This window comes from Schistocerca cancellata, chromosome 3, assembly GCF_023864275.1.
Source record: "Schistocerca cancellata isolate TAMUIC-IGC-003103 chromosome 3, iqSchCanc2.1, whole genome shotgun sequence".
Taxonomy (NCBI): Eukaryota; Metazoa; Arthropoda; class Insecta; order Orthoptera; family Acrididae; genus Schistocerca; species Schistocerca cancellata.
In genome coordinates this window covers 672,069,684-672,085,708 of record NC_064628.1, presented here as the reverse complement: position 1 = coordinate 672,085,708, position 16,025 = coordinate 672,069,684, and the positions used below count along the sequence as shown (strand labels likewise).

At 39.1% G+C, this 16,025-nt stretch overlaps 2 protein-coding genes across 2 annotated transcripts in view; both read left to right on the top strand.

Annotated features, from left to right (window-relative positions):
• The window catches only part of LOC126175641 (tRNA pseudouridine synthase Pus10), a 100,198-nt gene extending 85,625 nt beyond the window's left edge, over positions 1–14,573 (top strand). Inside the window, exon 9 of the mRNA XM_049922531.1 lies at positions 13,993–14,573. Coding sequence (XP_049778488.1) covers positions 13,993–14,031 — 39 coding nt within the window. The 3' untranslated portion in view covers positions 14,032–14,573. The remainder of the gene's footprint in view (positions 1–13,992) is intronic.
• LOC126175642 (D-threo-3-hydroxyaspartate dehydratase-like) overlaps positions 14,510–16,025 on the top strand; it is a 160,069-nt gene continuing 158,553 nt past the window's right edge. Inside the window, exon 1 of the mRNA XM_049922532.1 lies at positions 14,510–14,625. Within this exon, the coding sequence (XP_049778489.1) occupies positions 14,619–14,625 (7 nt within the window). The 5' untranslated portion in view covers positions 14,510–14,618. The remainder of the gene's footprint in view (positions 14,626–16,025) is intronic.

The following is a 16,025-nucleotide window of genomic DNA, read 5'->3' as shown; positions in this document are numbered from 1 at the left end:
AGTGTTAACGACACATACCATTTGTTCGACATCATATTACTGTATGTCATAAAATGGTACTAATCAACTGAAACTGGCAGAAAATAATGACTTTGCTGGGTTAAACCACTGTTTAATGGAATAATACCCACCTCTTTCACTGCAAGCACATTTCATCAGTGTGTGGGTAGATGCGCAACAATGTTCCTGTATGCACTGTATGTCAATAATGAGGAAAATGAGAAAGCTGACAAACGGAGTGCTGACAAACGAACTGTTTCCTTTGATGTACTGTACTGACACTGAGTGTAACTTATTCGTCATCTCACAGAGCAGCGTGGTTTTAGGTCCACACCAGCAGCACCGCGCTGCACTGAACCTCTTTTCTCGGTTTGGCGCCGCTTAACAGAGGTGTTATAAGTAACGTCCCTGTAGAGTCGTGAATAACTGATGAACTGTAATACAGTAGTACTGTATAGGCTCTTTCCTGCAGTATAGTATGAATTATTGTTTGTTCTAAGATTTGCTTTCTGTTTCTGCATTAGGCACATTCCACTTCATACACAAAATCTGCAAATAAAAGTGCACTGAATGCATCGGGACTGAAATACTTCTATGGTTTGGGCAGATTTCCGAATTATATACGTGCCAATTTGAGAAAGTTTTACTGTATTATAAAGCCGTCCGCATTGAATAAAAGTAAAGCATTAGATATAGAGCTTTTAAAAATGATTGACAGAGGATACTGTCCTTTCTCTATAGTTGAAGATACAGAATTTAATGTGCATTGCCCAAATTATAATTAACCAAGTCAAAAAAGTTGTCAAACTCTCCAATGTCCAGTTTGTATCATGAGTTATTTTATAAACTTAAAAATTATTTGACACCCCGAAGGCAATCTGCCTTCTTCCAATGCATGAGTGAGTGTAAATAACATTAGTTTCTATCCACTCACTGCACATTTCATAGATGAGAAGAGTGAACTAAAGTCATACTTTTAGAGTGCTTACAATTCTAAGACAGACACACTGTAGAAAACATCACAAACTGCGTTAAGTCTGTTATCCCAAATTTAATATCAGTTTTAAAATCACTACTCTACTCAAATTAATTGCCATGCTTCTGAAACTTCCACATACCCCATGCTTCGCACATTCTTTAAATCACACTGTGCAACACGCAGTTCAGAAGTCCATACAGAAAACCACCGATGAGGTCGAATGAGTTGTTATGTTTCTCAAGAAGAGACTCTTTGCTTTAAGCAAAGTTGCTGAAATGCAAGAAAATTTAAAAAAAGACCTACTGAAACTGAAATAAGATGTCCCAACTAGATGGAACTCTTACTTACGAAATATTGCAAGATTTACTTTAAATAAAGATCACATAATTTTTTGCCTCGCTATTTTACATGGAAAATCAATCACCTTAAACTTAAAAAAGGTACAGACTGGGAGATAATGCAACAGTCTTTAAGGATTTTGAAAGTTTTCGATGATGTAACCAAAGAAGTGTCCTCAAACAGTCTCACTTTTAAAGATGAAAATCTTGCCAAGATTAATGGAATGGCAGCTAAAATCTTTTAAAGACAAAAATACAGAATATCCTCAAGAAATAGAGTCATTGGTTTATAACTTGCTTAAAGGGTTATCTGAGTGATTTGGGGTTACCTCCTGCAATGAACTGATTAGTCAGGCAACGTTACTGGACCCCAATTCAAAGGCAAGGATTTTCAGAGGGCAAAACATGCCAGGGCTGCTACGTGAAGGATATTGCAGAAATGAAAGTGTTGGCTGTTCAACAAGAAAAAACAGAGCTCATTTTTCAACCAGTTAACACTGCGACACATGAGACTTCTCCAATCTCGGAGGAGAGAAATGAAACTATTAGTCAGCTGCAAGCAAGTCACATCCCAGAAAGTGTGCAATTGTCAGACTGGACAAATATTTAGTGGAGAGATATTTGCCTAGAAACAGCAATTCCTTAAACTGATGGGAAACAAGAAAATTGCTGTGGCCAGCACTGCATCAACTGGTTCTAAAAGTGTTACGTGTCACAGCAACGTCAGTGGCCTGTGAACTAATATTTTCAAAAGCAAGACAAATGTGCACTGACAAGACTGATTAATTTTTCCTTTGTGGGAAAATACATGTTAATAATGACTGTAAATGATGACTACAGGTACATTTCATTTATAGTTGGTATTATTTTTAAGTTGTTTTTTTCAATAAAAGTATTAAAATGTAACAGGATTCAGTCTTTATTCTTAAATTTTTTCTACTTGATAAAAAATATTTAGGATTTTGTTGTAATGTTAATAATTTTTGCAGCAGACAAAATTTAAAACTTTTGTATCTGAAAATTACTAGGGACATACCACAAAATTATTGTGGGGTCTTGCCCATTCTTCTCGTATGGGTGCCTAAGGGGTGCTGCATTCTCAAAATGCTTTACAACAATTCAAGCAAATAAAATTAGTAGTTCTATTTCAGTAAAGCAGATTGACAATACTTAACTTTGAAATAACAATGGTGTAGCAAGCGATGGGCGACATGCAACATAAATCTGAGTCCTCTGCTATATAATGTTCATGCAAGTTTTACAGACAGTTTGTGAATCACTAACAACTTATACCATAGCACTCTCTGCTAGGCCGTACTAATATCTGAAAATACTGTCCCAATAGTGAGCCGATACTGAGCGATTACTGGGCAGCTGAGGCTGGCAGGAGCAGCACTTATATTCTCCTCTGGTAGAGGCCGCTCCTGTCATGGTGCAGTCCTAATCAGCACACCATTTGCTGCTGACGTTTCACTGCCTTGTCTTCTCTTGCATTCTTCATCTTCGTTCAGGCACTTGTGGTTACGCCAGAACATTCCTCCCCCCCCCTCCCCCCCTCCCCAAGTGATGGACCGTCATTGTGTAGGGAGTGTGATCACAGCGGGGGAGGCAGGAGTGTGGGCACAACATCGGGCCGGAAGCTGTAGCTGCAGGGGACATCAAGCTCCCAGCTGTACCCTGCCATCCAGCCTGCACTCTGGCGGAAACGTCCCCTGGAAAACGACCAGAAGGGTACATGTCCACCTCCTGCTGCTGTGAACCTTATGAAGAAGGCAGCGACTGCTGTGGTTTGGGTGGGTCCAGCTCCATCGGTAGGATGAGAGGAGGTGAAGGCTCCACCTCCAAGGGGGCGCAGTGCCGTTATGACACCCTCTGGCGGCTGCTGTTACTGCGCTGTCTTGGACCCAAGAATATGGGGGAACAGAGACTGAAAGATCATCGTGAACATGACAGAGGCGAAGTTGATTTTGGTGACAGCACTGCAAACCTTCTGGACCTGAAAGAAGATACATCCAAGCACCAAGTCGACGGACGACCTCGCCTCGCACCCACCATCTGCTGCCGCCAAAATCACTGTAAAAGACAATATCATGTCGTGTGAAGTGATAATTGGGGTCTTCCTTTGGTGCCGGATGCTGAGGAGGGTGGAGTGTGTCTGACAGTGGTGGCCGTGGAGCAATTCCGCCAGTGAAGGTCCATCTCATGGGTGCGAACAGTATGAGGCAAGAAACAGTTGCAATGCTTGATCCCTGGTGTGTGCGGAGTGAAGTTTGGCCATCTGCTGTTTGAATGTTCTGACAAAATATTCTGCTTTACTGCTTGACTGTGAATGGAATGGTGCACTAGTTAGATGCTATGCCATCGCGTTCACAGAATGTTTGATTCATTTGGCGTGAACTGAGGTCCGTTGTCTGACAATATTACTTCAGGTAAACCTTCGAGGCAAAAAATTGATGACAACACCTGAATTGTGCTACTTTATGTTTTCAAGTTCATGGACACAGCAAAAGGGAACTAGCTATATGAGTTTACCACAGTCAACCAGCAAGTGTTCCAAAAAGGTCCGGCAAAGTCTATGTGCACATGTTGCCAAGATGGTTGTGACTTAGGCCAAGCAAAGAACTTTTGTGGTGGAGTGGACTGATTTTCCACACATGCGTGACACTGTGACATGATCTGCTCTATTTCTGCATCCATACCCTGCCAAGTACAGTATCGACATGCTAACTGTTTCGAACGAATCCCCCAGTGTCCTTGGTAAAGTAACTGAAACACTTCTTTTTGCAAAGTTTTAGGGATCAACATACGACTGTTTATTTTGAACAAGAATGACATCTTTCTGTACAGCAAGGCTATGCGGATGCGCAAAGTATCGCCACACTACAGAGTTTTTTGTGATATTCACTGAGTGAGGTCAAGACGTGCGAATATATTGAAGCAAACTGTTCAAATCAGAGTCAGTGTCCATGGCCTGTGCAATTTTCTTATAGTTCAGTGGAAATGATTGAAGCAATTCAGAATCCTGAGCATCGATGTGGCAACAAGATGAAGCAGAAGTATCAAAGTCTGTGTCAGGGACAATCGGAAGACGTGAAAGTGCGTCCGCGTTACCATGTTGAGCTGGATGGTACCCAATCTCATACTGGCAGTGAGACAATAACAAAGCCCATCTCTGCAATTTTTGGGAGTTTGTACTAGAACCGGTTCCATCAGATGAAACGAGGACTGCAAAGGCCTGTGATCCACTACTAAGTAAAATTAGCTTCAGTTCTGTGGTATTGCAAGGAACTGGCAAGTCTCGTACGCCCAACAAATGCGACCGAAGAGGATGTACACCTTGACTGTGTATGACATGACCAAGATACTGTAACTCAGGTTTAAAAAAATCACACTTGTCCAGGTTACACTTTAGTCCTGCATCAGATAACACATAATATGTTTTTCAGTTGTACGACCCGCTATGACAATATTGACCAAATAGTTTGAACAGTTTGGTATTTACGCAGTCAGCTGTTCCAAATAGCACTGGAAAATGGCGAGTGTGGAAGCACTGCCAAAAGGCAAATGCAAATATTTAAACAAGCTCAATATTTATTTACTACACACACTTTTTGAGAGGAGTGGTATTTGAAGAAACGCATTGCACAAATCAATTTTTGAAAAGTAGAATGCAGCGCCTAATTTGGCCATGGGATCCTGTGGGCGTGGCAATGGATAAATATCAATGACAGTTTGTTGGTTGACTGTAGACTTAAAGTCAACACAGAGGCAAATGTGACGTGAAGGTTTGGAAAGCCCATTGACTAGCTGATAAGGCCACGATAACTCCATTATCTTAAAATTCTTTAAGTTCAGCCATGACTTTGTCCCGTAATGCAATGGGAACAGTTCTGGCCAGGCAAAATTTTGGCTGGGCATTGACTTTCAGCATAATATGTGCAATAAAATTGTTAGCCTTGCCTAAATTTTCAGAAAAGAGTTCCGAGAATTCATTTGGCAAGCTAGCTACACTGTCTTTTGCATTGAATGCAGACACTGACAACACATTGTCCTGAATATTAACCCCAAACAAATCAAAAGAATCAAGCCCAAATACGTTCTCACACTCGCGTGATTGTAGCACTGTAAAAATCACTGTTCGTGTATACATTACATGGCAGGCAAAGCATATTTTTTGAGAACGGGTATGTCTTGTCCATTATAAGCTGTCAGTTGTGTGCTAGTTTTAGACAGGTCTGGGGGCCTAACAGTTCATATGTGCGACGATTTAGCAGTGTAACTGACGCACCCATGACCAACTGCAATTTCACGTTTCCCACGAAAAAGTAAATGAATAAATAATGAAATGAATAAATAAATTGACTAGTGTATTACTAAATATTACTGCATGCTTGCATGCTTGCTAGATTTGCTAACTCCTGTTGCAGACTTCGACTATACTGTATTAATGACATAGGTCTTATGTGAGAGTTTTGTGAGTGGGCTGAATTCTTAAGTTTGTTCTGTTGCAAACATAGGGATTGCACATGTCCTTTCCTGCCACAAGCGTAACACTGAGCTCATCGGGAGGGACAGTCTTGGCGTTTGTGCCGTGAATAACACCGAGGGCAAGACTTTATTCTGTTTGCCTCTTTAGTGAACTGCTTATGCGACGTGGAAGGTTGTTTACTCTCTGTGGCTAGTGCAAGCCACCAGGGCTGAATGGGACGATTGCAAGCAAGAGACCCAACCTGGCAAATAGCTGGCTGCTCAAATGTATGAGCCGACAAGGCACTGGGATCATTGTTGTTGTTGTGGTCTTCAGTCCTGAGACTGGTCTGATGCAGCTCTCCATGCTACTCTATCCTGTGCAAGCTTCTTCAACTCCAAAAACCTACTGCAACCTACATCCTTCTGAATCTGCTTAGTGTATTCATCTCTTGGTCTCCCTCTACAATTTTTACCCTCCACACTGCCCTCCAATGCTAAATTTGTGATCCCTTGATGCCTCAGAACATGTCCCACCAACCGGTCCCTTCTTCTTGTCAAGTTGTGCCACAAACTCCTCTTCTCCCCAATTCTGTCCAATACCTCCTCATTGGTTATGTGATCTACCCATCTAATCTTCAGCATTCTTCTGTAGCACCACATTTTGAAAGCTTCTATTCTCTTCTTGTCCAAACTATTTATCGTCCAGGTTTCACTTCCATTCATGGCTACACTCCATACAAATACTTTCAGAAACTACTTCTGGACATTTAAATCTATACTTCATGTTAACAAATTTCTCTTCTTCAGAAACACTTTTCTTGCCATTGCCAGTCTACATTTTATATCCTCTCTACTTTGACCATCATCAGTTATTTTGCTCCCCAAATAGCAAAACTCCTTTACTACTTTAAGTGTCTCATTTCCTAATCTAATTCCCTCTGCATCACCCGACTTATTCGACTACATTCCATTATCCTCGTTTTGCTTTTGTTCATGTTAATCTTATATCCTCCTTTCAAAACACTGTCCATTCCATTTAACTGCTCTTACAGGTCCTTTGCTGTCTCTCACAGAATTACAATGACATCGGTGAACCTCAAAGTTTTTACTTCTTCCCCATCGATTTTAATACCTGCTCCGAATTTTTCTTTTGTTTCTTTCACTGCTTGCTCAATATACAGATTGAATAACATTGGGGAGAGGCTACAACCCTGTATCACTCCCTTTGCAACCACTGCTTCCCTTTCATGTCCATCAAATCTTATAACTGCCTTCTGGTTTTTGTACAAATTGTAAATAGATTTTCGCTCCCTGTATTTTACCCTTGCCACCTTCAGAATTTGAAAGAGAGTATTCCAGTCAACATTGTCAAAAGTTTTCTCTAAGTCTACAAATGCTAGAAACATAGGTTTTCCTTTCCTTGATCTATTTTCTAAGATAAGTCATAGGGTCAGTATTGCCTCATGTGTTCCAATATTTCTAGGGAAGCCAAACTGATCTTCCCTGAGGTCGGATTCTACCAGTTTTTCCATTCGTCTGTAAAGAATTCATTTTAGTATTTTGCAGTCGTGGCTTATTAAACTGATAGTTCAGTAATTTTCACATCTGTCAACACCTGCTTTCTTTGGGATTGGAATTATTATATTCTTCTAGAAGTCTGAGGGTATTTCACCTGTCTCATACGTCTTGCTCACTAGATGGTAGAGTTTTGTCAGGACTGGCTCTCCCAAGGCTGTCAGTAGTTCTAATGGAATGTTGTTTACTCCCAGGGCCATGTTTTGACTCAGGTCTTTCAGTGCTCTGTCAAACTCTTCACGCAGTATCATATCTCCCATTTCATCTTCATCTACATCCTCTTACATTTCCATACAATTGTCCTCAAGTATATCGCCCTTGTATAGACCCTCTATATACTCCTTCCACCTTTCTGCTTTCCCTTCTTTGTTTAGAACTTGGTTTCCATCTGAGCTCTTGATATTCACACAAGTGATTCTCTTTTTTCCAAAGGTCTCTTTAAGTTTCCTGTAGGCAGTATCTGCCTTAACCCTCGTGAGATAAGCCTCTGCATCCTCACATTTGTCCTCTAGCCATCCCTGCTTAGCAATTTTGCACTTCCTGTCGATATCATTTTTGCAACGTTTGTATTCCATTTCACTGCATTTTTATATTTTCTCCTTTCATCAATTAAATTCAGTATCTGTTCTGTTATCCGAGGATTTCTTCTAGCCCTTATCTTTTTACCTACTTGATCCTCTGCTGCCTTCACTACTTCATCCCTCAAAGTTACCCATTCATCTTCTACTGTATTTCTTTCCCCCATTCCTGTCAATTTTTCCCTTATGCTCTCCTTGAAACTCTGTACAACCTCTGGTTTAGTCAGTTTATCCTGGCCCCATCTCCTTAAATTCCCACCTTTTTGCAGTTTCTTCAGTTTTAATCTACAGTTCATAACCAATAGATTGTGGTCAGTGACCGCATCTGCCCCTGGAAATGTCTTACAATTTAAAACCTGGTTCCTAAATCTCAGTCATACCATTATGTAATCTGTCTGATACCTTCTAGCATCTCCAGGATTCTTCCATGTATACAATCTTCTTTCATGATTCTTGAACCAAGTGTTAGCTATGATTAAGCCATGCTCTGTGCAAAATTCTACCAGGCAGCTTCCTCTTTCATTCCTCCCCCCCAGTCCATATTCACCTACTACATTTCCTTCTATCCCTTTTTCTACTGTCGAATTCCAGTCACCCATGGCTATTAAATTTTCGTCTCCCTTTACTTGAATAATTTCTTTTATCTCATCATACATTTCATCAATTTCTTCGTCTTCTGCAGAGCTAGTTTGCATATAAACTTGTACTACTGTAGTAGGCGTGGGCTTTGTGTCTATCTTGCCCACAATAATGCGTTCACCATGCTGTTTGTAGTAGCTTACCCGCACTCCTATTTTTTTATTCATTATTAAACCTACTCTTGCATTATTGGGATCATACTGATCTAGTATTTGCACTACCTGCTGAAATGATGGATCAGACTGTTTCAAAATCTGTTCTCTGAGTTTGACACTGGGCACACTGTACACAATCACATCATGAACTTAACATCTGAATATAAAGCAGTGCAAGCACATTTGAATTTGCATTTCCTTGTCAGACCCTGAAAATCTGTTACCCACTCGTGATAAGTTTGTTCTGACCATATTTTGCAATTAAAGAATTGATTCCTAGCTGCTACCATATTCACTTGTTGGTTGTAATAGTTAGTTAATGAAGCGATTACTTACTCATAAGACAGTTCACTCAGAGTTTTTGAATTAATCTGAACAGCGCACTTCCTATGGTGGGTAATAGATATGGAAGTTTCACAGTAGCCAGTACATTTTGCTGGGCGAGGGTATGGGCTTCAAACTGGGACAACCACTCATGCCATTCCTCTTCTTGTTCAAGAAATTGTCTAAAAGGTGGTATAGAAGCTGTAGTAGGCGGTGCTTGTCCCAGCAGGCGTGCAGCATTGGCCAGTAGCTGTTGCTCCGTGTTGAGTAATGCAGAAATCTACTGTGTCTGGAACTGAAACATCTGCATTAGCTGTGTTGCATCTAACGCTTGCATCTGTGGTGTCTCAGCATGGGGAGAGACAGGTGGTGTCAGCATGTTGTAAGTGACAAATGCAAAAACAGATAAGGCAAGTAAGTAAAATAAGGACAAGAAAAGAAAATTTCTGCAATGCCCACCTGAAAATACTGGTTAGAAAAAATGACAAGAAACTTTTAAAGCAATTAAGCACCCCTGCAAAGTAAAGACAAGAGAGAATTAAGGTGCCAGCACTATATAAACGAAAAGTTCGTGGCCATTGGGCACTGGGTTTGGAGGATACTCGTTACCAAATGTGGGGACTTGCCCACTCGTTTCATATAGCGTGCCTGACGGATGCTGCTTTCTCGGAATGCTATACAACAATTCAAGCAAATAACTTTAGTAGTTTTATTTCAATAAAACAGATTGACAATACTTAACTTTGAAATAACAATAGTGTTGCAAGCGATGAGCGACATGCAACATAAATCCCAGCCTTCTGCTATATATAATGTTTATGCTAGTTTGACACACAGTTTGTGAATCACTAATAACTTCTATTGTAGCTCTCTTCTAGCCCGCAATAATACTCTGCGAATACTGTCCCAGTACTGAGCTGATGCTGAGCAAATACTGAGCAGCCGAGGCTGGCAGGAGTGCTGCTTTTATTCCCCTCTTGTAGAGGCCACTTCTGTCATGGTGCAGTCCTAATCAGCACACCATTGGCCGCCGATGTTCCACTGCCTTGTCTTCTCTTGCATTCTTCACCTTCCTTCAGGTGCTTCTGGTTACACCAGAACAATTATTACTCCTTTTTATATGTTCTTTCAAAATAGGACAAAATCAGATAAAAATAGAGGATTAGTGACCTGAGTTGAAAAGGCAATGCATCTTCCTTTTACTTATTTCTGTGAGTGAATAGTGAGTGCTGAATCATGAAAAAGAATTAGTTCATTGCAGTGAGTGACCACTTGTGATCTGATCTCTGAAAAGAACAGTTTTGCCCATCTCTATTTACGGCCATCAGCTGGGTGCTATATTAAATTATTTCACCTCCAGGATGTGTATGCCTCAGGAAATCTGGGAAAAATCTGGGAATTTTTTGATCTGAGAAAAACACGAGCATTTTTTAGAATTCTGGGAATTTTTTATTGATTTCATTTACAGGTAAATTTTTGCAATTTTGACTGGTAAGATCAGATACTCCAACAAAAAATTTTACTTTGTCACACTACTGCCGAAAAATACTGCAGCAAGATAACATAAATGAGAGAAAAACAACAAAATAAAATTATAGTCGCAGAGAAAATGTGCCATTTACAATAAAACAACCTGCACACACAAGCCACTGCCGACAGCAAAATATGTGAAAGGCTTTAGGATGAAGCCTGTGAAATACTTTGTAACAATAAACTGCTTTTGATGAGCGTGATGTCACAACTGTTGACATTTATAACAAGTCGCAGGAAAAGTATTGAGATTAGTCGTTTGAGAAGCATTACTTTCAAAGTAAATTTCCTTTTTACGAAAGACGAATTATGTTATGAGTGAGAATGTGCAATTAGTTTCTTAAATGACAGAGTATTTGACTCTCATTCAAAAGATAACACTGTGAGGACCAGCCGCTGAGAAAAATTTTGCACCCAGAAGGCCAGCCATTTATGCCATTATTTAAAATTTATTGGTATATTTGTGTCTGATATATCTTAAAGGGTAACATGCTAAAAAAAGACCAAGCTTGAAGGTTAGTTTTCATGTTTATTTTGGTTCTTTCGTAGATTAAAAATTATGTGACAGCGATGGCAAAAATTATAATTATCCTTAAAAAAAGTGAGGTGAATCCTTGAGCAATTCCACACATACTTGACTTTTCTGTGGAAAAGATGAAGTGATTGTCAGAACATTTATTCAGCCAGATAATATACAAAATGTTCAGTGCACAGCAGTGAAATTTATAATTGTGCTTGTCAAGAAGTATTCAGCTGCTGCAATTTAAGCTGTTCTATTAGGATCCTGCGTAACCACACCTTCAGACATCCAGTATTGTAGTTAAAAACTTGGCTTGTCTTGTAGCTATACTAAATGTATATTAATTTAAACCATTAACTTGTGTGTTCACACTAACAGTGATGTTGCTAGTGGCAAACTACGTTACAAGTCCTACGTTCTGAATATCTGCTGTCATTGGCTGCTGAATCGCATAACATAAGCTATGATTGGCTGGCAAAAGGGTGTCGCAATCTCAGTTTCGGTGCTTTCAAAGTTACCATGCTGTAATTGGTGCAATTCATATTTATACTTTTGTAATACAAAAATATGCAATGTACTTACTGCTGCACATCAGAGTGCTATACAAAATGTGTTGTTTTTGCTGGCGTTTTTGGTGCATATGCATCGGGTGTCGAGGAACATTCTTTTGTTTTGATCTTTCGATCTCGGCGACTACTTGTCTGCGAATAGTGGGTGGTGCTATGCCTATGATGGGATAAATTTTGTCTGTGGGAGTTGGTTTGAGGCATCCTGTGGCAATACGTACAGTTTCGTTTACGGCGACGTCAACTTGCTTAGTGTGAGCAGAGTTCCTCCAAACTGGCGCCGCATATTCTGCTGCTGAGATACTCAGCACCAGACCCGTGGTGCGCAAAACATGTGGTTGAGCTCCCCACGATAAACCTGTTAGCTTTCGCAGTATGTTGTTCCTGACACAGACGTTTTTTTTTTAGTGTTGTGACAGTGCTGCTTAAAAGTAAGCGCTCTGTCCAATGTTACTCCCAAGTATTTTGGGCTGTTTGTATGTTTCAGCTCTTCCCCTTGCCACATGACTCGGAGTTTCCGTTTGGATTGTTTGTTCCTAAGATGGAAGGCGGATACTTGAGATTTACTAGGGTTTGGTTTGAGATTATTGCCTTCGTAATAGGTAGCAAGTATTTAACTGAGAAGTACTATTTGAAATAGCAGAGTCACACCGATACATGAACACATATTGAACACTGATGGTGCCTGTCAAGTACACTCAACCACGTTTGCTAAGTTGACCTACTGTTAGGAAGCCAGTTGTGCCAAGGACAGACTGTTGAAATGTGTACCATAAAGACAGAACAAAGATTTTATATATTACACTGGAATTATATTACAACCACATGATAAAGAGGCACGTTCATATTTTTCATTGACGATGTACTTTTTGGGATGCAGAGTGGTTCAACAATGAATAGTTCTAAAATAGTCTCCATTAAGGAATATATGTACAACTGTGATAGGGAACTAAATAAATAACTCATTATTCAGCTAATTTTGTGAAGTTTGTAATTTAACAGGCTGATTTACTGTATCTTTAACTGTGTCTTTGTATGTAAATATGGAATTTTGTAGAAACAATTCCAATGTTTATATTTTGAAGATAATAGAACTCATGAAACTTGGAACACGAAAGTTCCTTTACTTTTAGAAGATGGAGGCCTACGTGTAGTAGTTGGTTCCCCATCAGGCACCTCCCCAATTGGGGTATAGTAGGATGGCTTCCATATACTGAGCCAAAAGAATTTGCAGAGGGGACCAAAACTACCAATTCCCAGGCTAACAATATAATCTTGCTTTAAAAATTCTAAAGACATCTTGGCCTTCCAGTACATCACAATTAACATAAATTGGTAGATAAAACATTGTTAAACACAATATTACTAAATAAATCACAGAAAGATTTCAAACAGTAATTACCATTATCAAAAAAGATAATTAGTAAGAACTACAAGAACACCATGTGTTTTCTTCTTTTTAACTGAACTGAGGATTCCATCTTGTTTGCAAAAATGCAATCAACTGCATTAGGAACTATGAACATAGCATCATCTAACCAGTCTGAGAAAACAACAGAAATCAAATTCCAAGGCAAATCAATCAATGTTGGCATATTGAGGGAGGGAAAATAAATAGGAGCATTCTGTAAATATTCAGCTTCAAGGAAGACAACTCAGAAAATCACATTTGTAAATCCTTTATTTACAATGACCGGTTTTGGTAAAACAGGGTTACCATCATCTGATCTCGATAGAGGCTGATACAAGTGTCCAATTCAAACTGTAAATTTACTCCACCCAAGAGTTTCCCCTTCCTCTGCCTGCTCACCCCTCCCAATCCACATCATCATCGTCATGCTCTGCACCCCACTGCCTGGCTCGGGCACCCTTGCACCACATGCGTAGCGCGGGCACTTGTCACCCCTCCCTCCCGCATTCCTGGCCACCAAACCTGGTGCTGCCCTCTGAGCCACTAGCTACCCACTTTAGCTCTTCTTCCTTTCTCTCAACTCTCTCACCCTCCACCCGACAAAACCCCCACCCTGTCCTAGACCATCTGCCAAAATGCAATCCTGGCGTTGTATGTTGATCTGGGACAATGTCAAGGCATAGGCAGGTGTGTGTGTGTGTGTGTGTGTTGCGTGCGCACGTGCGCCTGTCAGTTGTATGGGTGAATATAAATGTTTAAAAACTTTTGTATTAGATGTTCATAGCAAAAAAAAAAAAAAAAAAAAAAAAAAAAAAAAAAAAAAAAAAAAAAAAAAAAAAAAAAAAAAACCTTGTGTCTGCTGAAATTTTATTAATGACATTAAATGGTATTTTCTTTCTTTTTATAGGATATAATGGTGGACTGGCCACCACAAATCAACAGCTGATAGTGCAGAAACATAGGTCTGCATTTCTATTGTAATGGTGAAATTTGTTTTGAGAAAAGGGGACTATTTTCGTGAAAATTTTATTAGGCATATTGAACATCAATGATGGTATTGTATTTATTGTGGTATCTTTGTGAAATGTTTGCTGGTCAACTAAAATTTATATGTATATCCTCATTAGCGGAGTTTTGGTTATTTCTTTATGTATAACATCAAGCCTTTTCCTGGGGACCAAGTAAGTATATTGTGTGTAGACATTTCTACCAGTCATTTTTTGTAAGTAGCTGAGGAAAACATACAACAAAGACATTAGGAATGGCATAAATCAAAGCAGGCTGTTATGATCCAGACTGACATTATCTTAAGCCAAGTGACACTTGAGTAGTTATCAGTTTGTGAGAGGTGCATTAAGAAAGCTCTTATCATTTGAGATTTATCTGTTTGACTCCCATGTTAACAAGGTACCAACAGTAGTTTATCTGCTTTTGACATGTGTAGTTGCAAAGAAAGCTGAAAGTGTTTTGTGTTGATTTATCTTCGTGAGGTTGTTCTGGTGTGACGCTTGTTTCTGTTGCTGTTGTAGCAAAATGGAATGTAAGTATAATGTGAAATATAATGAACAGCGCTCTCATAAAGTAATAGAAAAATAAATGTATAATTACGTGTTATTTATTTGCTGGCTTACTTTCTGAAGCAATTGACAAAGTAACTGCAGAAATTTACCAATAAAATGAATATAACTATTTTTTTCCCCACTAGTATCTGTATTGTGGAACAATTTTTCCTTCTTTTAAGAAGACTGGCCATGACTAATCTACATTTTATGCACTGTGTGTAAAATTAAATACTCAGTGTAATGCAGTAACTAAGAGAAAAATCATATAACATTAAAGGGTTATAAAGTAAAATAAATAAGTGAAAGGAAGGCATAAAAAGGGAACAGTTTAAATTATTGTCTGAAAAGTTTATATTGAAATTAGTTTAACATGAAGAATGAATTTTATACTTTGTCTCATGGCACAGCTTTGTATTCTTCCTTCAGTTAATGAATTGTCTGTCATTCTCCTGTTTTTGGCACATCGGCCATCTGTTAAATATTCAGCCCATATCTGTTTTTTTCTTGCTTTCTTGTTTATCATGATTTACCTGTGGTAAATATTCAGCCTACATCTTTTTTTTTGCTTATCAGGTTTTACCTGTGTTTTAAAAAAACTCAAAGGAAATCCTTTAACTCATTTAAATTTTGTACTAGAATTCACATTTATTATTCTTCTCTTTTAACTTATGACACAAATTCCATTTTTCAGTTGAAATTTGCAGAAATATCTCAGTAGTTATGGTAAACAAAAAGGTTATTAAGATTTTGAAAGTAATTATTGAACATTAATAATGAACATCCTGAATCAAGTAACAGTTTTTGCCAGATCAGATTTTAATTCCAGGCCCTTGACTTTCACTGGTGACTAACCATCTGAAAGTCATTTACATCTTAGCAGGTCCTAACATTTACATCAGTAGAATAGGCAGGATTCAGTCCAAACCTAAAGACTGCTGTGACCTAACAACAGCATCAACTGCCCACAGTAAAATGTAATTCCAGTATAAGATCATAGTTGTGTTCAACTATTAATGTCAGTGTACATTTTGTCATAGAAAGGTTCTCAAATTTCTTTAATTTATTCTTTTTAGTCCCCCACTGCCCATTTAAGTAACATGTCATCCAAAAGTTAGATAACAGAACATTATTGTGCAGGAATCTTCTGGAAAAAGTTGGTGAACAGATACACTGAAACTCGGATCAGCAGCTCCTGCAATAGTTTATCCCATATATGAATACAGCAGTCTAGTCTCGCTGACTGGTACATATACATAGAAGATTGGTACTCAGCTAAATTACAGATGTACAGTGTGTCCGTAATATGAAGAATCCGCCCTCTCCCTCTTCCCCTGCCCGCTATCCCTCTGTCACTCTCTCTGTTTGTCTCAGCTTCTGC